Source organism: Pinus tabuliformis, chromosome J (genome assembly GCF_031772625.1).
Source record: "Pinus tabuliformis cultivar Carrire ecotype Pingquan chromosome J, CPIR1, whole genome shotgun sequence".
NCBI lineage: Eukaryota > Viridiplantae > Streptophyta > Pinopsida > Pinales > Pinaceae > Pinus > Pinus tabuliformis.
In genome coordinates, this window is record NC_142295.1 from 1078802561 (window position 1) to 1078826111 (window position 23551).

A 23551-nucleotide genomic window follows, 5' to 3' on the forward strand; every position below is an offset into this window, starting at 1 on the left:
GTAAGTAGGATTTTTAGATTTGAGTTATTATTAGAATATTAATCTAAAGTAATTGGTTTACAACGGGTTTAATTTAAATTAACTTATGGAATTTCAAATAGTTTTAAGATAAGAATTATATTATAGAAAATAAAAATAATTTAAAATAGTTATTTATATGAGGTTTAGTTTTTATTATATTATTCGTTAAAATTTAATAAAAAATATTTGAGAGTAAAAATCACACATGAAAAATAAAAATTATTTTATGAAGTATCTAAATAATGACACTATTCACTATTTTATAAATGGATGGATTATTTTCCCATTCATATTGAAATCTATTTTAATTTTTTATTTAAAAAAGTCTCATTATATAATAATATTTTCACCATGCATATTAATTTATGGAATATGTTGTTCATCAAATTTAATGAAAAACATTTTTTATAAAATTATTTTTCATTAAATTTTTTATACATAACCAATTTAAAATTATTTTTCGTTAAATTTTTTATACATAACCATATTAAATTTGATTATATAAAATTTGTTATTTATCAAGTTTTATATATTTAAAATAATAAAAATGATATAATAATATTGTTATTAAATTTTTATTGTTAAAAAATATTAGTTTAAATGATTTAGTGAATAATTTATTTTCCTAATTATATACATTCAAGTCTTTAATTCATTTCCCTTTTATATAAACTCAAATCTCTAAACATATTATAGTAAACATAACTACACTAATAATATATGTATAAAAAAAAAAAAAAACTTCATTTAAAATTTAATATTTTATTGTCTCTAAATAAAACATCTCATATAAAAAAATCTAATTAAAAACTCTAAAATTATATTAAATTTAATTTTCACCATCAATTTTAGAAATGATTTTCCAAAAATTACTCCATTTTACTATTTACTTAAATTTACTATCTATTTAAATTACATTAAGCTAGAAATATATTTATATAAATAAAATTTTATATTTTATTAATTTAAAAATAGATTAGTTACGGAAGAAAATACCTATAAGCGAGACATTTCGTATAAATACCGCCACAAATTAAAAAGTCTAAATTGAATTAATAAAATAAATATCTAAAAATTCAAAAATAATAATATCAATAAAAAATTATAATAAAATAAAATAATCCTAAATATTTTGAACTTTTCCCACCTTATCCTTTGCTAAAACATGATCCGAACGCGAGCCCAATTTAATGTCCCACGGCTCTTCCCCTCTTAAGGTCGTGGAAATTTTATTGACTAAAAATGGCATCTAAAACCCCAGTATCCTCGAAGACGACATATTGACTAAAAATGGCATCTAAAACCCTGTATCCATTAAAAACCAATGTAGTTGTTCTTCGACCAAATATTCCACATCATGTTTCTCTCAGTCGAATGCAACTGACAGCGAGATATTCCATCATCTCTTTATGTAAACGCGTTCTCATTTTCTTTTGTCAAGCAGGAAGCATGATTCAACAGCATTTCTCAATTACATGGAATTTACATGGAATATTATACACGCTCTTTCCTATAAATTTTGGACATGCATCGCATGAATTCTCGGCAAGGAATGAGCTCCAGGGATTGAGTCCCTCTTTGTGCGTAATTTCATTGCTGTCATTTTGTATCATATGGAGATTATTAAGGCTTGTAACTGCGCAATTGTTTTGGTGATCATTAGTTTAGTGTTGCCTTCACAGGCGTTGGCTACGTCTAGTGAGGATGAGGAGATCAAATCGTATATTGTTTACATGGATAAATCCATGAAACCCCATCATTTCAGCCTCCACCAACACTGGTACGCTTCAATGATAGACCGGGTTTCAGGATCCAAATCGGATCCCACTGCTATGCTATACATGTACGATACGGTGATGCATGGCTTTTCTGCCAAGCTGACCAGCACAGGCGCTCAAGCTATGCTGAATATGGATGGATGCTTGGCTGTATTGCCGGACTCTGTCGGTAGGCTTCATACTACTCGGACCCCGGACTTTCTGGGGTTGAGCTCTACTGATGGTCTATGGCCATTGTCGCATTACGGTGATGATGTCATCGTGGGCGTGGTGGATACAGGAATATGGCCCGAGAGCAAGAGCTTCAGCGATCATGGCCTAAGTACTCCCGCGCCCGCGAAATGGAAGGGAGAGTGTGAAGTGGGTTCCGACTTCAATGCGTCCCACTGTAATAAAAAACTCATTGGAGCCCGTTACTTTGTCAAAGGATATGAAGCCCAGTACGGTCGTGTCCACGGAAAAGACGATTACAGATCTCCTCGGGATGCCGAAGGACATGGTACGCACACTTCCTCTACTGCGGCCGGATCGGAGGTGCCTGCTTCCAGCTTTCTTGGTTTCGCCCCAGGGACGGCTAGAGGTATGGCTACCAAAGCTCGATTGGCCGTCTATAAAGTCTGTTGGGCGTTTGACTGCGTAACTTCAGATGTGCTTGCGGGAATGGAGGCGGCTGTTTCGGACGGCGTCGACATGCTATCCATATCGCTCGGCATCGTTAGTGATGCCGCTTATTATGATGATATTATAGCAATTGGAGCTCTGGGAGCGACTGAGAAGGGTGTTTTTGTCTCGTGTTCGGCCGGTAATTCAGGGCCTTATGAGATTTTCAACACGGCGCCATGGATAACCACCGTAGGCGCCAGCACCATCGACAGAGAGTTCCCGGCTCCCGTCGTGCTTGGCAACGGCAAAAGCTACATGGGCTTCGCCCTCAACAAAGACTTGTCTCTGGCCAACGAGCAATTGCCTTTGGTATACGGGAAAACAGCGTCGAGTAAGAAGTATGCAAACTTCTGCATTGATGGAAGCCTTCATCCCGATATGATCCGTGGAAAAATTGTACTCTGTGATCTTGGACAAGTCGATATTATAGAAAAGGGACTGGTCGTGCGACGAGCCGGCGGTGCGGGGATGATTCTGGTTAATCAGGATGAAGATGGAGACTATTCGCCGACCAGTCATAATCTGTTCCCGGCGACCATGGTGGGTCCCAAGGCCGGGGAATACATAAAAGCTTATATAAACACGAGCACAAATCCTATGGCAACTATTAAATTGGAGGGGCTGACTGTAATTGGTAAAGCACGAGCTCCGGTCGTAACAGCATTTTCGTCCAGAGGGCCGAATACCGTCGTTCCGGAGATCCTTAAACCGGACCTGATTGCTCCGGGAGTCAACATATTGGCGGCGTGGACAGGGCACGTGGGGCCAACGTACACCGACAAGGAAAGAGTAGATTTCAACATAATCTCTGGCACTTCGATGTCTTGCCCTCATGTGACCGGCATCGCGGCGCTTATACGCGCTGCTCATCCGGCATGGACACCCGCCGCAATAAAATCGGCTCTCATGACATCTTCCGTGCTATTCGACAACCGCAAAAGCCCTATAAGCGACTCATTCACCGCTTTACCTGCAAATGCCTTTGCAATGGGCGCGGGTCATGTGAATCCCAACGCTGCCTTGGATCCCGGTCTCCTCTATGATCTTGGAATGGACGACTACGTTAGCTTTCTGTGTACCCTAAATTACACAGCAAAGCAAATTCATATTCTGACAAGGCAGGCAACATCCTGCCCCAAATTACTCTCCGCGCCAGGAGATCTGAACTACCCATCATTCTCCGTGGTGTTTAAGCCGCGTAGTTTGGTTCGTGTTACGAGGAGAACCGTGACGAACGTTGGAGGAGCACCGTCTGTATATGAAATGGCAGTCGAGAGCCCTGAAAACGTAAATATAACCGTGCAGCCAACGACGCTCGCCTTCGAAAAGCAAAACCAGAAGGCGACTTATACAGTGACATTTGAAAGCAAAATTGCAGCTGACCACAAACCTAAAGGACGCCAAGCCTTCGGTCAAATATTGTGGAAATGCGTGAAGGGCGGAACGCAAGTTGTTCGCAGTCCTGTGGCCATAGCCTGGACAGTGGAGTGATGAAGAATGAGTGGACTGGCCCAGTTGTTCGTCTGTGGGCCTCTAGTTTGAATAAAAGTAGAAGCCATCCATCCATGAAGATGTAACGCATTTTGTTTTGTTTTTACGTCGGTACAACGACACGACACCACGGGGTCTTGCAACTTCCAGTCATTGTAGGCTTACCTTACTCCATTATCTTCTGCATGCTTACTTGTCAATTCCTATTACCTGTAAAATGAAAATATCCTGTTGCCAGTAAAATAAAAATGTGATACAGGAAATGTTGTGAAAGTTGTTAGACTATGCATTTCACTTTATGCGAAACCAATTAATTAGCTTATGCAAATACTTTTTCCAGCTTGAAAAAAAACTTCTGTTTTATATTATGATTAAAACCGTACATATTTATATTTATGATGGACAGATCGCCTTCATAAATCTTCTAACATCTACAATTTGATTACATAGAGAAGTAAATTACATAGAGAAGTAAGCATATCATATAGACATTTGAAACTGTATACTAATATATTAGTAGTAATTATGAATCTATATATTCTTTCCTTCATTAATAATATATCACAAAATTACACTAAGAGAGTCTATAAAACTAGAATGTATTTCGGATCTATCTCGGATCATTTACCTGTCCTGTATATAACTACATTAAAATAAACATTCCTCTTATTTTTTCTATGCCAATATTACAAACACAAATGTGACCAAGCAATTCACTTATTACAAATGTAAAGATGTGAGTTTGACAACTTTCTATATAGGTGGTTTTTATCTTCAATCTCTCTTTCATGAAACTGCAAACTAATTATAAATAAATGCAAACTAATTATAAATTAATCTAATTTTATGAAAATTATAGTTCAATTTCAACTGCTCTTTTAGGTCTAGGTCTCAATCTCGTGAGGTTGTTGAATTCCAACAAAGAGGTAATATACGAAGTCTATCGTATAAGGCACTTGAAAGCCATTATTAACCCATAATATATCATGAGCAAATATTAGTAATAAAAAAACCTCTGTAACACCATGTTCTTGTTTTAATTAATTAATTAATTTTTATTTATTTATTTATTTATTTTCCAAGAGAGAAAAAGCATCATTGTATTATATTGAGACAGTATAAAAACTTCAAAATATACAAAAGGGTGGCTCATGGAGCAGCCACGATAAAAGCATCGAGGACAGATACAACATCATAGGTCCATAAAGAGACAGACCTCTTAACATCACAAGCCAGATCATGACATATTGAACTGAGAAACTTTATAGGCTAACCAAAAGGCATGTCAAATGCATCAGCAAAGGTTTAAACCAAAAACCATTTCAGAAGAAAAACAAAGAAGCATCAGAATTTAATAACCAGGGATAAAGAAATCCTGGACAAAACAGGAAATCTCTTCCTCTTTTACTTCCATAGACCATGACCCAGAGTCTAAGAGCAGACCTTCCTTGGATAGGCAATCAGCTTGGAGATTCTGTTCATGACCAATGAGTTGAATGGAGCAATCTCTCGTGAGTCCCCATAAGAACATTATCTTGTCCATCCATCCTGCCATGTGAGGGCTCCTTATGTGGCAAACACCATTTACATGATCGATCACTGGCCTGGAAACACCATAGATTGAAATAGCCTGAACATCAAAGAAAACACAGAAGGCAAGAAAGCCCGCTAGAGCTCTAGCCTCAGCCATCCTATTAGAGCCTCTTCCTCTGTTCCAAGAAATTAGAAATTGAAGCTTCTCGTCCATGCAAATGAGAACTCCGCAACCGCATATATTTTGTTGTTCAGCTCCGGCAAAGAATGCACTAGGGAACCTGTTGAGGAGACATTCTTTTTCTTTCGTGATTGAATTCTTCATTTTGGGCTGTCTTTTTGGCACTGAATCATAGATGGCGATGATGTGTTTCAGAATAGAATTAAGGGGTTCATTTGAGTCTTTGAAGATTTTACAATTCCTTCACTTCCATGCGCACCATAGCACAATAATAATGAGAAATCGCCATGGCTCTCTTTGCCCGCTCCACCATTCGAAAGCTGCATGGGTAGAAACAAAGCAACGTGAGGAAAACCATAAAGGATAGCTAGATCATACCAGATTTGCAGAGAGGATTTGCATTGGAAGAACATGTGGTAATTGGACTCCTCAGCTGATTCGCACATCGAACACCTGCTTGGACCGTGCCAGCTTCTTTTTCTTAAATTATCCCACGTCAAATTCTTGTTGTTGAACACCAACCACGCGAAGCAGATTATTTTGAGGGGGCATCCCGACTTCCAGAGGGCCACAGGAAATTTTGAGCTTGAGTGAGAGACCTTTGAATTGATCATATCAGAGTAAATATCTTTTACCCGGACCGACAGTTGAGCATTTGGCACAGTCCAGATTAAGTGATCAGCCGACCCAAAGCATTGAAACCCACGACCACCGAGAGCATCTTTGACAGAATTCCATGACAAAACCAGACTCTCTAGCAAACAAAGATCGTTTGCATCCTTCCATAAAGGGGCAGGGCCGTGCCAGGCGGATATGAGCTTGTCCCATGTAAAGATACCATTCCTGTGAAAGAAGGATAAAAGACTCTCGGGAATGGATATGTCTTCGTGACCACACAAAATGGGATCGATACCAATTAATATTCTGCTACCAGAATGGATCCTCCACTTCAGATTCTTTAAAAAGTATTGCTCGATATTCCGAAGACTAAGCCAAATAGCAGATCCATGCTTGGTTCCAATCGATCCTGTTCTGAACCAGTATTCCAGATTTTTACCTTTCATGTATTTCAATTTAACAGTGATACTCCATGGCCCTTCCCCGAAGATACCTCTCCACAGCGATTTACATAGGAGCGCTTTGCCGAAAGCCCTTAAATCCATTAATCCCCAGCCACCAAGGTGCTTGGGTAAAGAGATTCTTTCCATTTTGGCGAGATGGAATTTCTGCTGTTCAGACTTACCACCCCAGATAAAATTAGCCGAAACCTTGTTCATCTTGTGAATGATGCTTGCAGGAAGGTAGAATAAATGAGCCCAATAAACAACCAACTGCGATAATACTGCTTGAGATAATATAATTCTGCCTGCCAAAGAAAGACTCCTATATTCCCATGCCGAAATCTTTTTATAATATCTCTCTATTAACCATTGCCAATTAGTCGTGGAGTATCCCTTAGCTTTGAGCTGAAAACCTAGATATTTAAGGCCATCCTTGAGCGATCTTGTCTCTATAGCAAACAATTCAGAGATCCATTTCACCAATTCCATGTTGATATCATTGTGAAAGAGGGTGGATTTCGCCTTGTTAATTAGAAGCTCAGTGGCTCTTTGGAATCTATCAATAATATCATTTAAACATATCCACGAAACCCTGCAAAGCATTGCAAATATGAGCACATCATCAACAAAGAGGTTGTGCGATATGGAGTTATTTCTGCATATCTTGACAGGGCTGCATCTATTTTCGGAGACCGCTTTGTTTATGTGGACGCTGAGAGAGTTCATTGCTAGGATAAATAAGAGAGGCGAAAGGGGGCATCCTTGACGAAGCCCTCTTTTAGCTAGAAAATAAGAGGAAGGTATTCCATTGATGATGACTATGTAGTTCACATTTTTTACGCATGCCATGATCCACCTGATGGAATTAGGTCTCATTCCAATCTTAGCCAATAAACATCTAATAAACCCCCAGTCTAAATAATCATAGGCCTTTTGCAAGTCAATTTTCAAGATGGCCACATCTAAATTTTTTGATATCATAGAAAACAGACACTCCTGAGTATTAGCCACGGCATCCAAAATATTCCGCCCTTTTAGAAAATCATGTTGATCCTTAGTGAGGAAGGAGGCCAGAGTTTCTTTTATTCTTTCAACAATAATTTTTGTGATGATTTTAAAGGTAATATTGCATAATGAGATCGGTCTGAAATCATGAAAGGATTCCGCATCCACCTTTTTAGGAATTAGAGCAATCAGAGTGGATGTTGTGATGTGGTGAATACTGCCAGACATTCTAGATGCTTCAACTATCCTCAGTAAATCTTGCTTAATGATATCAAAAAAATGAGTAAAAAATTCTATTGTCCAGCCGTCCGGGCCTGGGCATTTGTCCTTTTTAAAGGCCTTCATCACTTCAAGAAGTTCATTCTCTGTAACTGGATGAAACAGGGACTCATTTTTTCCATCATCAAACATTTGAGGAACCAAGTCGATTCCCCATAGAATGTCCTGAAAAGCACTGCCATCCCTTCTTCTGTATTGACTCTTAAAATGTCTTACTGATGTCTTGTTGAGAGACGAAGAATCCCCCCTTTCCATCACTTATCTTCCATATGGTGTTTTTCTCGCGTCTGGCGTTTGCATATTTATGAAAGAACTTTGTGTTCCTGTCCCCTTCTTTGAGCCATATTGACCTGCTTTTGAGCCTCCATGAAGATTCTTCCTGCTTCAGCAAAATATGTTTTTTTCTTTCGAGCTCTCTTATGCGGCATTTCATGCTAAAAGGACAGGAGTTTGCATCCATAGATTTTAAAATGCTGTCCAGCTCCCGTTGTGTTTCATGAATCGCTTGCCTGTCCTTTTTCCTTTTTTCAATTTGCCATTCTTTTGCCACCTTTCTCACAGCAACCATCTTGTCTCTAAAAGTAAAAAACGGGGAAAACATAGCTCTAGCAGATAAATCCTTCCATGCTTTGGTGATGATATCATTAAAAGCTGGGTCTTCTAAACATGTTCTATTGAATTTTAATGGGTACCCCTTTCTGAATCCTTTTTCCCGCCAGCTGAGAAGAATTGGCCTATGGTGAGATACAAAAGCATTCCCAACTAATGAGAATGGCATGCCCAATTTATCTATAATGCTTACATTCACTATAAACCGGTCAATCCTTTTGGAAATATACGCCTTTTCTGCTCTACCATTATCCCACGTTGGCTTCATTTCCGATGGGACGATATCCACAAGGTTCTTGTTCAGAAGTTCAAACTTATGCGGTCTGCAAGCGGATCCCTTTTTCTGCAACATCCCCAGCATTCATCAGAGCTTAATGTTACGTTTAAGTCGCCTCTTTCCGGACGCATGTCGAGGGGAAAGCGTGAAGAAGAATGCCAGCATAAGCGTGAAAAACAAGTGGGATTGGAGCCAGAACGGGAACCTCAGGGAAAAGTGAAAGCTTCAGCTCTGCATATGGCCAACCAAGAAACTTAGAACAGAGCCATGAGGCTGGTTAAATGGTGCAAAGAAGGGTGTTGCGAGTCTCTGTTGATAGAAGAGGTAGTATACAGGTGCCGACAAGTGCCTGCACGTCAATAGGGAGTAATGCATGGGGAAGTAACAGCTAGCTGCCTGGCGGAAGAGATCGTGAAGACATGCATTGGCGCATTTGCAAACCTCTTGTCTGTGATTGGTCGAAGCTATGGCAAAAGAGCTGAGGCGTTGGCTACTAGATTACTTCGGCTCGCTTCCCCGTTCCAGCACGCGCCCCAATTTCCACTTATAACTTGGTTATATTATAATGAATGTTATAATAACCTAAAAAATTAAACAATCTACCCATACACATGGAAAAGTTTTGACCTAATCTCCTACCATCATTCCATAACAATTTAATCCCGCGTATATTTAATCCAGAGTATTTAATTATTATGATTATAATTCTTTTATATAGTTTCTAATTTATTTAATCATATTTTATTTAATATAACAATTTTTTAATTTTTTTTTTATATAGTTGTTTGGGGTATATGTATTAATTTTAGTGAAAATGTTGATTTTTACACATGACAATTTAATCCAGAGTATTTAATCATTATGATTATAATTCTTGTATATGGTTTCTAATTTATTTAATCATATTTTGTTAAATATTATAATTCTTTATGAGAAATTTTTTGGCGTAAATCACATGATATTTCATTTGTCTTGACGATGAACTACACTAGTTGGTTCGAAACACGTAACAAATGAAATATCATGTGATTTACGCGGAAAAATCTCTCATAAAAACTTAATATGGATCACACAATTCAACAATTATAATTCTTGTATATAATTGTTTGGGGTAGACGCATTAATTTTAGTGAAGATGTTGATTTTTAATTATATTTGATTTTTTGCATTAGATATATTGATTTGGGTGTAGATGTTGGCTTCTAATCTTATTTGATTGCTTGCATTATATGCATTGATAATCTCCCTTCTTTGTCGCCAACTAATTACTAATAGACAGTTACATATATTCAAAATTACTAATAGAGTAATTCCATACAACATTATATTCAAAATATTTATAACAGGAAAATGTATATTTATAAACATCAAAACAAATCAAAATATTCTTGAAGGAGATGTGATAATTGTTTGGAGAAACAAATAATGTAAATATTTTATAAATCTGGCCACTCATTAAAAAAATTCAAAATACATTATTTCTTGACTTTGCAAAATAGATAATAAATAAATAAATAAATCATCAAAATATTTTTGAAGGAAAAAAATTATTTCAAACAAAAACAAAGAAACAAAATTATTTCAAGAGTAACTTTTACGTAATAAATTACTAAAACTATATATTTTGTAATATTTGGAGGAACACTATTTAGAATAACCAGTTGTCAAAAGTTATGATACCTAAAATTAAATTAAATGAAATAGATGTGCAATATCAATCCTTCTGCAAACTATTGACAAGATTGTCTCCCTTCTTCATCACCAACTAATCACTGATAAAAGATTACATATACATATAAAAATTTAACATAACCACTGTAACATTCACAAACATTAACATCCAAATCCAAACACATAAACACACAAATCATTCAAAGTATCTAAACAAGGATTTACAAACCATTCAAGGAAAGCAACATATACCAAAATAAAGAAGAGAATAATATGGCCATGCCAAGCAAAGAAAACATAATATGAATTTTGAATTTTATCTCAAACACATAGATAATAATGATAATCTAAACCTGTGACATTGTTACCCTCCACTGGGACCAACATAGATCCATCTAACACCAAATCTATCATGAGGATCCCTCGAGGTGTAAATCTTTCCTCAAATTTAACACCAATAAAAATTAATCTCTAAAAACATAATAAATCCAATATTAAACAAAATAAAATTAATATAATAATAAAACCTATGAATATTATTATAACATAATATGCGGTATAAATATTATTATAACATAATATGCGGTGGAATCTTCCCGAATTGGAACTGGCATGTAGAACCCTGTCCCCTCGCACGCGGAGAGATCGCAATCATTCATTCAACTCAATTTAGTCGTTTAGGCGGCCCACTATGGAGCTAAATATTCCACAGCCTCTCTTTCTATAAATGCCGGAGTGAAATATCCATATCGTGTTTTATGCTCTTAGTAACATTAGACATGTTATTTCCTATAAAGCGAAATATGCCACACGGTATTTCAGAGTTTTTTCAGTCACTCTTGGGAAGCATTCTCCTGTTATAAAGTCATTGGTTTCTGTAGGTCAAATTGGTTTCTATATGTATAATTTGACGATGGAAATCATATATAATATGAGTGGGAATCATATATGGTAAATAAAATCTCTTATAGAATATCTAAATAATGATAGTATTCCATTATGTTATGGGTTGAATCACATAAGGAAAATGATAAATTATAGAAATCATATATAATAAAAAAATGGAGTTATATATAAAAATAAAATTTATTTTATAAAGTATTTAAATAAAACTATTCTATTATGTTATTGGTTAAAGTATCATAATTAAAAGTTTGAGAGGAAAATCACACATGAAAATAAAAGCTATTTTTTATTTTTTAGAATATTTAAATGATGGCACTATCTTATTATGTTATTGGTTGAAATTTCATAAAAATAGTTTAAGTTATTTTATAAAATATCAAATCATCGCAATATTTTATAAGTAAATGGATAAATTTTTCATTCATATAATTTTTTATTTTAAAACATTTTAATATATAATAAACTTTTTACTATTTGTCGAGTTTTATTAATAGATTAGTTTTTATAAAGTTATATATATATATATATATATATATATATATATATATATCAATATTAAATTTGATTATACAGTGAATTTATGTTATTTATTATTTATCAATTTTTTGATAAGCTTGGTAGGGCTACATTTTCAACATGTCCAATATATCAACCTAATGGGTATGGGGAATTGAACAAATGACTTCACATCAAAGAGTGCCTTAAGACCTCATGGACATTATTTATCAAATTTGAAAATAATTAAATTAAATTAATTTATCAAATTTAATTAAATTGTTATTAAATATTGTACTTTATAAAATTTAATATATTGATATTAATAAAATTTTAATTATTTAACACTTTTTATCTAGTAAATTTTTTTATTATGACTTAGTTGTCAAATTAGCAGTTGACTCATTATTGTTATTCAAAGAAAAACCACACCACTTAGAATGACTAGTTGGTGGTCCATAAGAGAAAGGCTCTCACTGGGTGCCACATACCTCTAGATCTTGGATTGTTAACATAAAACTATTAAGAAAATAAAATTAATTTTAAAATATCCTCCAAAATCATAATTGACATTTAATGTTTTATTAATTAAATTACATTTACATAACTACGCTATATATTTAAATTACATTACATAACTACGGCTAGTATTTATGTAAATCTTATGTTAGTAATTACATAATTTATTGCTTCAGAATTGGTTAGCCAATTTTTTTTTATTTTTATTTTTTTTATATAATTTTTATCAAAATTTTTTACTTAATTCATTATGGATCATACAAGTTTAAATAAGCTTTAAAAACTATTCTAAATAATACAAATCAAAATTTCACCTCAAAATTTTCCACCAGATTCTAACACCAAAAAATCTAAACATCACACTGAAAACAAATCCGAACACAAATTCATATTCTGACCAGGCCAGCAACATGCTGCACCAAATTACTCTCCGCGCCGGGAGATCTGAACTACCCATCATTCTCGGTGGTGTTTAAGCCGCGTAGTTTGGTTCGTGTTACGAGGAGAACCGTGACGAACGTTGGAGGAGCACCGTGTGTATATGAAATGGTAGTCGAGAGCCCTGAAAACGTAAATATAACCGTGCAGCCGACGACGCTCGCCTTCGAAAAGCAAAACCAGAAGGCGACTTATACAGTGACATTTGAAAGCAAAATTGCAGATGACCACAAACCTAAAGGACGCCAAGTGTTCGGTCAAATATTGTGGAAATGCGTGAAGGGCGGAACGCAAGTTGTTCGCAGTCCTGTGGCCGTAGCCTGGACAGTGGAGTGATGAAGAATGACTGGACTGGCCCAGTTGTTCGTCTGTGGCCCTCTAGTTTGAATAAAAGTAGAAGCGATCCATGAAGATGTAACGCATTTTGTTTTGTTTTTACGTCGGTACAACGACACGATATCGCGGGGTGTTCAACTTCCAATTATGATAGGCTTACCTCACTCCATTATCTTCTGCATGCTTATTTGTCAATTCCTATTCCCTGTAAAATGAAAATATCCTATTGCCAGTAAAATAAAAATTGATACAGGAAATGTTTTCAAAGTTGTTAGACTATGCATTTCACTTCATGCAAATATTACAAATGTAAAGATGAGTCTGACAACTTTTTATACAGTTATATATGTGGGGTTTCTATTTTCAATTTCTCTCATAAAACTGAAACTACCTGAAATGAACTTTTTTATGTTATTTTCACTTTTAATTTTTTTTAACATAAATTTTAATGATAATTAAATTTCACACCCGTCATTATTTATATTTTTTAAATAATATGAAAATATAATGTATTATTTTTTTGGTAGGTAAGCACCCACTGGCACCATCAATCCAAAGCCTCTTTGGCGAAAATATAATCTATTATTATTTATATATAATTTGAGAATTAATTGTATATTATATATAAGTAATATATATATGTTTTGGTCATCAAAACATTTTTGGACAACAAGGTTTGAAGTAATGAAATACTTACTATGAGCTCCATGTCATATCTTAAAATTGAATTAGGCTAGAAAAGATAATAACATTTATGTCAATTACTCAAAATATTATACCATAAATAAAATATTTCAAACTGAGAGAAAAATAATATTTCAATAACCACTTTAAATAAAATATCAAAGAGAAAGAAATTAATGTGGACCACAACTAAAATATTTCAATATCTACAACTATGTTATATATGGAGAGAGGGGGGATTATTGACATACTATATATATGTGCATAGAGAGAGATTTTTTTTAGAATATGAGAGATATGTATTTGTTAGAACATTTTATATGAAACAATCACTCACAAAACCACAATAACACAAGATATGACCTGGTAAGCCCTATTGAGAGAAAATCCAAGGGGAAGGTGGTGTTGCTCTCTCTTTCTCTCTCTTTCTTTGAATGGAATTGGTGCAAATACAAGGGAGTCAAACTTGCGGCCAACTACTACATAACACAAACCCTCTCTATTTTTTCTTACTCACCTACTCTACTCAACTATGGAACACAATGCACTGGACTAAGATATCTCTTTAGCCAACTAAGGGTTAAATTTCATTGATTCACCTTCAATATGAATTACAACTCAACCGTTCTAGAGCCTTCATAGTTCTGACATGGCCAACCCATTTTCCATGAGGAACCATGGTTCAAGTGGCATCCTCTCAAATATGGCGGTCAATCATGATAGTTCAACCTCCTACAACCTCATATGTGATCTGATTGAGGTGATTCTTGTACAGTTATAAAGATATCTATTATGGAATGTATTTCAATAAAAGGTGATTGAAAAAAAGTAGTCATTTAAGGCTTCAAAAAAGCTCCTAAAGTTTTTCACCCCAAATTTTAAAACTAGAACAATAAGTAAAAATTACCCTATAAGTTGATTTCTCTAATTTGTCCACTCTAAAAGAATCAATTCCTTTATAGAGTTAATACATGGTGTGTGTGTTTGTATGTGTGTATATAGAACCAGCATAGATGTATAGGGTTAATGCATGGTATGTGTGTATATAGAACCAACATAGATACATATTAACCTAGGACATATACTGGATGAAGCATAGAGAAAGATTAAATTTCTTAAGATATAAACATTTTTTTTAAATGCAAAATTTCAAAAAAAAATTACATCCATAAAAATTTGATCCCTCTTGATACTCGATTAATCTTGAATTAAAATATATATAAACTCTCTTAACACATATAACTCCATAAAAAAATTATATTTTATATTTCACATTTTTATATATAAAATAATTTTATAACTATATATAAATACTTATCACATTAGTTAATTATTTTTTTTAATGATTATTAAAAGTTTTGAAATATCATGCTTATTGCATTCATTATTGTTATTTAAATTTCAATTGCTGCTTTTAGGTCTCAATCTGGCGATGATGTTGACTTCCAAGGAGGTAATATACAAAATATATCTTTTAAGGCACTTGGAAAAGAGTATTAACCCAAAATATATCATGAGGAAATATTAGTAATAAATAACTAATAAATATATATCAAATAATTTAATTTAATTTAATTTAAATTAAATTATTATTATTATTATTATTATTATTATTAAAATTAAAAAATTATATTTTTAAATAGTAGTTATTATTATTATTAAAAAGTATTTATAAAAAATATAATTTGTGAATTTAAAGTAAAAAAAATTCTTAATATATAATTTTTTATAGACATATATAAAAAAGCTCCATATTTGATAAGTATCCAAGTTTAAGATAGATTAAGATCTGCTACATTTATTTGTGAGGTTACAGTAAATGTAAATTTATGTCATATATTAGTATATAAGTGATTATATATAATAATGAAAACATTTTTTAATAAAAGATTTTGTAAATGTTTTAGTAATATAAAATTAGGAAAAAGTTTATGTAATTTCAATTTTGAAGTTAGAAATTAGGTGAATCTAAAAAAATTTGAAGTTTGGTGAATTTTATGGTTATTGGGCACGCCGAGGTCCATAATTCAAGCTCATAACTTCATGTTATAACTCAAACTTATAATCTATCTTTGTAATTTCCAAATCCATGATAACTTTTTTTTACATTTATTGATGTTGATTTCCTGCTATTTTATAATTTACTTCATTTTAAAATTTATATATAACTATAGAAAATGCATATAGACAAACTTAACGAGGAACCTCATAAAAAAAATGTACTAAAATGGAACTAAATAATTACAAAGAAAAATTTGAATTTGAACCATGTGTCTTAAGTAATAGAGGTTTAAAGTAGAAGTTGAAGTTTTCTAGAGATTTTTTTTAAGTGAGTTTATATTGCTAATGAACGTTAATGTGTTAATATTTTTTTTTGCCTCTGTAAATGCTAATTCTATTAAGAAAGTGAAAAAATATGTACAGTAAGGTTAAGTCCTCAGAGGGGGCCTAAGCCAGTCCTCAGCCAAAAAAACAGGGATTTTACAATTTAGCCCTTCAGTCAAAATTACAATGTAGTCCTGCTGACTAGATTTAGCATACTTGCAATTTTCTTGGCCTGCATTGACGACCAGTACAAAAAAACCTCCGGCATAATCATATGAGAGAGTAGACCAGTCATCAACCACTAACTTCCGACTCAAAACCATAAGAACAAAAAAACAAAACGTTTGAGCAAGAGAGCTTCCCGGCAAGAAGTTACTGTGCTCAACCGACATGTCCTGGCAAAGGTGGCATGTCCTCCTTTTCCTGGCTGGTGGAGGCAAGCCAGGTAACGAAACCATCTTCATCCAGAACTGGTTCGCCATCCGGATGAGTAACCAGGTGCAGAACTCCGGAATTTCGTTGAGAGGGTCCGCAAATTAAAACGTCTTCCTGAGCTGGAGTCGGTTGCTGAGTCTGTTCCGGAGCTGGGGCGACTTCCTGCCTATGGTCCACATGATAAACTCGTCCTGATAGGTCCCCGAGCAAGATGCTGTCATCTTGTGAAGGAGCGTAATCAGAAGGAGCCGAGCTAGAAGAATTACCCTCCTCTTCAGAGACAAAAACTGTGAAATTGATTGTCACAATGGGTCTATTGAGCTGACTCTGGAAGGAGAAGCTGGAGGTCTGAAATGAGTTGTTCGGACGAGACCTATCCGGTTCCGACGTCGGAGATGAGGGCGGAGCAGATGTAATAGGATCAACAATCTGAGGCACGGGACGAGCACGGCCTCCTCTATTTCCTGAATTACTTCCCCTACGAGGGATGCCTCTTCTACGCAGCATGGTTGCGAGGGCAGAGAACCAATGAAGACAAATGAAATGAAGTTGACCAGGAGCAGAGAGAGCTCTGAAAATCTCAGGGCGTCTCCAGTGCCGATCAAGCAGCCAAACCCAAATGACAATGCGCCAGAACTGAGGCGACATAGCCCTATAAAACCCTGAAGCATTAATGGCATTGCGCTGATCCAAAGCCCGGAACCAGAGAGCTATCATAGTCGCCATGCTCGAAATGAATTCGAGCCAACTCCGAGGCTGCAACAGAGTTAATTCGCTCACCTTGAACCTGTTAAATCTACCTACGGCCTGTACCATGCAGTCCGCCGGCCTGCCATCCATGGGGCCAGCTGTCTGTCCGTTGTGGTTTTTCATTGATAGCTGGAGGAATCACCCGCATCTGGGTGGGTTCTCTTGATCTGAGCTTTGTCCCTAGTGACAATCTCCTGGATTTTGGCAATCTGGTCCTCTGAATCTAGGCTGGAAATAGAACCTTCAAAGTAACCGCTCTTAGCTTCCACTCCAAGGTTGGCAAGAAAGTCAGCAAGCTTATTGCCTTCCCTTCTGATGTGTTTGCAAGAAATTGCTTGATGCTGAGACAGCCAGTTGTTGATCAACTCCAACCTCTGGGCCATTCTCCAACTATTGCTTACTTTGTGTATGGGAGAACCGTGCAACAGTTTGATGATCATTCTGATTATGATTTGCGAATCCCCTTCAACAATGAGAGGAAAGAAACCTTTTCTTTGGGCTAATTTAAGACCTCTCCATAATCCCTCCAATTCTGCTGAGTTATTAGTGTCCCAGCCTATCGATCCCATGAAGATACAATGAGGATTGCCATTATGATCCCTGAAGACTCCTCCATATCCTGACTTCCCTAGATTTTCTTTAGAGGCGCCATCAAAATTAAGCTGGAACATGTTGATGGGTGGCGGAATCCAGGTGTTTAATTCCCGCCCCTGCATTATGTGGTTCTTTATCCCAGTGAACATTTGATTTAACGGAATCCCCCAGTTGTCCCATATTATTTTTTCTTGAGGTGAAGTGGGAAGGTCTTCTGAGTGCCAATCTCTAATTGAGAGAGTCTCCATGATATTCTGATGAAATTTATTCCAGAGTTGCTCTAGAGACATAGATTGATTTTTGAAAATTCTTCTATTACGCTCTTTCCATATGTTCCACATTAATAGTCCATGTATAAGATGCCATAGAGTATTAAGGAAGTTGCTTTGAAAAGGCTGTTGACCCCATTTGAACATAGTCGCTTTGAGATCTCCCTGTACTCTGCCCTCTTTTTGACAGCGAAAAGCTACCTTCTCCCAGAGTTTTCTTCCAATTTGGCATGTCTGCATAAGATGTATGGCTGTTTCCTCCTCCTTTCTACACATTAGGCAAATATATGGTCTTGAGAAACCTCTTCTTCTAAGATTATCCCAAGTTAGAATTCGATTATGACAAAGAAGCCATAAGAATGTGGAGACTTTCGGCCAGTTGGATGAACGCCAAATTTCCTCCCAAAGTTTATCTTTGTTGAGCCGATCTTGGATAATGATTTTGTATGCTTCCTTTGTGGTAAAGATTCCTTTCTCTTCATAACCCCACCTGAGGGTGTCCATACCTTCTGAGATAGTGATTTGCCTCTTTTGAAGTTCTGTATTAAGGTATTGCTTCGTTTGCTCAGAGCAGTTTGATAGAAATTGATTTGCATTTTTCCATTGCCTATGCTCTTGAGTGGTACCTGTTCTCCAGAATTGGCTGACTGTGGCGTATTGATTCATTTCCCATTCTGGAATTTGATGATCTTGTAGAATGTCTCTTAATCTTGGTAATTGTTGCCATGAGTCTTCCCAGAATCGCGCAGTGGTTCCATTTTTAATTTCCCAAAAGCTGTGTCCTTGTATGAGGCTCCTGTGTCGTATGGCTGAATTCCAAAATACCGAACCCATACTTAGCTCTGTCATTCGTATTCGTTCTTCCATAGGACAGTTGCTTGTATATTTGGCTGTCCAGAGAGAGGCCCATGGAGTGCTGGGATGGGCAAGCCATCTCCACCAGATTTTTGCTCCCATTGCTTTGTTACTGTGCTCAGGGTCCCTTAACCCAATACCTCCTGCTATTTTAGGAAGACAAACTTTATCCCATTTCACCAAAGCCCATTTTCGATTTTGCCCTGAGCTTCCCCATAGAAAATTGCGTTGAAGAGTCTTGATTTCTTTGAGAACCCATTTTGGGGCAGCTAGTATGGAGAATAGATAGAGGGGCATGGATTGAACGACCGCTTTGATGAGAACAATTCTGCTAGCCATATTCAGAGCTCGATTAGTCCAGAGGGTGAGTCGAGACTCAAGTTTTTCCAGCAGTTGCTTCCAGGAAGAGTGCTTAAGAGCTGAGGCCATTAAAGGGGCACCTAGATATTTGGAGGGCAGAGAGGCAATAGTGAATCCCAAAATTCGTCCAATAGATCTTTGTGTAGGCACAGGGGTATTGAAGAAAAAGATTTGGGATTTAACTCGATTTATGAGGGCTCCTGAAGCATCAGAAAAGGTTGACAGGATAGATTTGAGGATACGAGCTTCTTGCACTGAGGGATGGCTAAAAAGCATATTATCATCTACAAATTGCTGATGGGAGTAGGCGGGGGAATGATTGAAAGAAAGGCCTCGTAATTACTGGGCAAGCCTGGCCGAGGTGATATTTCTGCCTAGTCCCTCTGCCATAATTACAAAGAGGAAGGGAGATAAGGGGTCGCCTTGTCTTATACCTCTGGAGGGACGGTAAGTTGCTGAGGGAATACCATTAATTAAGATAGAGAAAAAAACTGAAGATAGAAGGTTGAAGATCCATCTGACCCATGAGTGTGCAAAACCAAAAGCTAAAAGGATTTTTTGAATATAAGCCCAACTAAGACTGTCAAAAGCTTTGGATAAGTCTAGCTTGAGCAACATACCTGGTTTCTTGGTTTGCTTTAAGGAGTGAATTATTTCATGCGTTAGAATAATCCCGTTCGTTATTTGACGCCCTTCGACATAACCCGATTGCTCGGGCGATATAATCAGAGGGAGCAGCGGCTTTAGTCTTGTTGCTATTACTTTAGAAGTAATTTTGTAGATGATATTACACAACGCAATTGGTCTATATTTGTCTGGAGTGTTGGAGTCTTCCCCTTTTGGAATTAAGGCTATGAAGGTAGCATTTAATCCAGGATACATCCATCTGAGTGCTCTAGATTCCTCTACTACCTGCTAGACTTCATCCTTTATCAAGTCCCAGAACTTATGAAAGAAATTTGATGTAAAACCATCCGGTCCTGGCGCCTTGCCTTCCTTCAGATTCCGCACAGCTTCTTCAACTTCTTCTAAGTTAATGGGCTTGAGGAGAAGACTGTTATGTTCCTCTGTTATTATCCTTGGTATGTTCTTAATTAGCTTGTTGATGGCCGACATTGTATTAAAATCGGGCTCCTGATGCGCCTTCTTGAAGTAACTCAGGAATTCCTCTTCAATGCCTTCATGAGTTTCAATTTTATCCCCCTGTTCATTTTTAATGTGAGAAATGTAATTTACCATTCTACGCAGCACCGTTGTTTTATGAAAAAATTTAGTGTTCTTTTCTCCATTTTTTAGCCATCTGATCCTTGATTTCTGTCTCCATAATATTTCCTCCTGTTTAGCCCTTTCTATGATTCTAGATTCTAAGACTTGCTCCTGCTTGGTTAATTCCTCCGTGCGCCCTTCAGTGATGATGGTTTGTTGGATTTTCTTCATTTCTGTGTTGAGGGAGGCTTGTGCTGTGAAGATGTTGCCAAATGTATTGTGGTTCCATCTTTTGATTACCCCTTTAAGATGCTTAAGCTTTTGCTGAAACCTGGCCATTCTGGTGCCTTTAGAGGGATTGAAGTGGAGCCAAGTGGATCTTACTAGCCTCTCAAAGTCCGGGTGAGTTAACCATAATTCTTCAAAACGAAAGGGATGTTTGAGATTGTTACCTGGCCTATTCCATTGCAGTTCGATAGGCCAATGATCTGAACCTGAGAAAGGAAGTATGGATGCCGTAAATTCCCCTCCTAAGTGAACTGCATTATCTGAGATGAGGAACCTGTCAAGACGCGACGCAATATGCTGCTCTCCCTCTCTTTTATTACTCCATGTGAAGAGACCATTGCCTGTAGGGACATCCACCAGCCAGTTATTTTGAATAAAAGTTTTTAGTAGATTGCCATCATTATTTGTTCTGCTTCTGCCTCCACGTTTTTCTTCTATGCTCGCTGTCATGTTGTAGTCACCTCCCGAAATCCAAAGTGGATGAGGCCTGTCTGAGCTGAGATCTGATAGTGTATTCAGGATCTGAGCTTTTTGAGCTATGTCCTGAGGAAAATATACATTTGTTATTAGCCCATGGATATTAGAACCTAAGAGATGAAAGGTTGCCTGGATGAAGCTTTTGTTGGCTTGAATATTATTTAACTGTATGACTCGCGCATCCCAGAGGTTTGCAAGTCCTCCCGAAGCTCCCTGAGCATCAACAGCTACTACATGCCCCCCTGGCCATGCTTTCACTGCTATTTTTTCCAAAAAAATTGAACTACATTTCGTTTCCTGTAAGAAAAGAATGCTTCGTTTCCGTATATATTTTTTTGGTGTTAATTTGTTAATATTTGATTCAAAGTATAATTCATATTTTAGATATTGAAAGAACTAGTATGTTTATATTGATAATAAGTATTAAAGTGCCAATATTTACAAGCACTAAAGTTTTACATGCATTTAAAGGGATTACATCATTTTAAAGTGAAAGTTCTTCAATCATTTAAATACACTTTATGTACTAATTCCTTTATACTAATTAATAAAAGAAAATTGCAACTTATTGATTCCCCTATGTGCTTTATACATTTAGAGTTAATATATGTTGGTTTAATTTCATTTTAAATGTTGTCATATACATATACATAATGTGTTTTTAAAAAAAATTAAAATATTTTAATTATGTTAATCATTTTAGTATTTTTAATTATCAATATTTCTTTTTTATAATCACATGTCTAGCATAGAAAAAATTAGACATCTCCCTCATATTAAACGCCACAAAAAATATATATTTTAACGTTCTTACTGAAAACTTTTATAACCCTTTCTCAATCTTAAAAAATGTTTTCACTTTCCTCTTTATATATATATATATATAATCCCAATCACAACTAGCTGGTGGTAACTGTAAAACAAAAAGGTAATCCAGTATGTAACATAAATGCTGAAAGTGCCTACCACCGATCTCCTAAGTTCTGGCTGTAGTTCCTACGCAATGGAGAGTGAGCTGTCTATCCAACATAAAGTCCTTAAAGTAGGCGGGTAAATAGTGAAGTTGAAAGTGCCAAAGGCTAAACGAGTAGCCAGAACAGGTCCTTGAATTGGACCAAAAGCACTTGAGCTAACAAAAGGTACACATCTCCTTACGGGTGCGGCTACGACTTTAACGGAATTGAAATCGAAAAACAACAGTCGGAGAAGGGACAATGAAAGGTGGCTTTCACGTACATGCACCATAATTTGTTTTTCGGTGAATTAAAATTTTATTTCTATGCTTACCATTTTAAAAGAAGTGCTCTTGTTACCATAATTTTTTTTGGTTCGTTTTTTAATTATTTTATAAATATAATAATTATCGTTCTCTAAGATTGAATTTGATACCTGGCGAGTCAAGAAAATTAAGGAATTATTTAATTTATTTTAGTTTTTTTTATAGTTAATTTTTTTTTTTTTAAATTCTTAAATCACTATAATTTTATGAATTAAATTATTAAGAAAGTTGGTATTATAATAAATATTCTAAAACTATAATTTAATATGGATCAACACATTTTTATTATTAATATATTTTTAGATGTAAGAAGAAATTATAAATCTCTTTTAGAGAGATTGAAAAAACACTTATCAATAGATTTTTTTTGTTAATTTTTCATATATATATATAGAAAGTTGATATAAAATAAATTCAATTAAAATGGGCATTGTTTTATATATATATAGTTTATGTTGAGTATAGAATGATTTACATGTCTCTTATGCCTTTCAATGTAATTGTGCGGACATTTTCTTAATTCATAATTGCCAAAGTCTCATCTACAACTCACTCTAATGATGATGTTTAATTCCTTACTTTGGAGTTAAGAAGTGTCCCTTTAAAAATAAAAATAAAATAATTAATAAATAACAAAAACGATGCAGTAAATAATATAAATAAATATACATATATGATTAGCTTTAATTAATTGATTATTGATATCACACTAAATGAGACGTGTAATATATTGAATTTTTAATAGAAATTTGACATGTGATATATA

General features: G+C 35.4%; 1 protein-coding gene and 1 pseudogene across 1 annotated transcript; one reads left to right on the forward strand and one right to left on the reverse strand.

Moving 5' to 3' along the window:
* Window positions 1–1549: 1549 nt before the first annotated feature.
* On the forward strand, window positions 1550–4286 carry LOC149230699 (subtilisin-like protease SBT1.7 pseudogene; annotated as a pseudogene).
* Window positions 4287–20450: 16164 nt separating this feature from the next.
* LOC149230700 (uncharacterized) lies at window positions 20451–21479 on the reverse strand. Its single transcript, XM_089381393.1, has 2 exons — window positions 21042–21479; window positions 20451–20738 (listed from the first exon to the last, which is right to left on the reverse strand). The coding sequence occupies exons 1-2, from the start codon at window positions 21477–21479 to the stop codon at window positions 20451–20453; spliced, it is 726 nt and encodes a 241-aa protein (XP_089237519.1).
* Window positions 21480–23551: the final 2072 nt, after the last annotated feature.

What these genes read in the sequence shown, in the direction of transcription:
- LOC149230700 (XM_089381393.1), bottom strand. Translation starts at nt 21,479, where the DNA reads ATGACAGCGAGCATAGAAGAAAAACGTGGAGGCAGAAGCAGAACAAAT. An exon ending in AGCTTAAGCATCTTAAAGGG is followed by an intron (nt 20,739 to 21,041) that starts GTAATCAAAAGA and finishes AAAAATGAACAG; the next exon opens with GGGGATAAAATTGAAACTCA.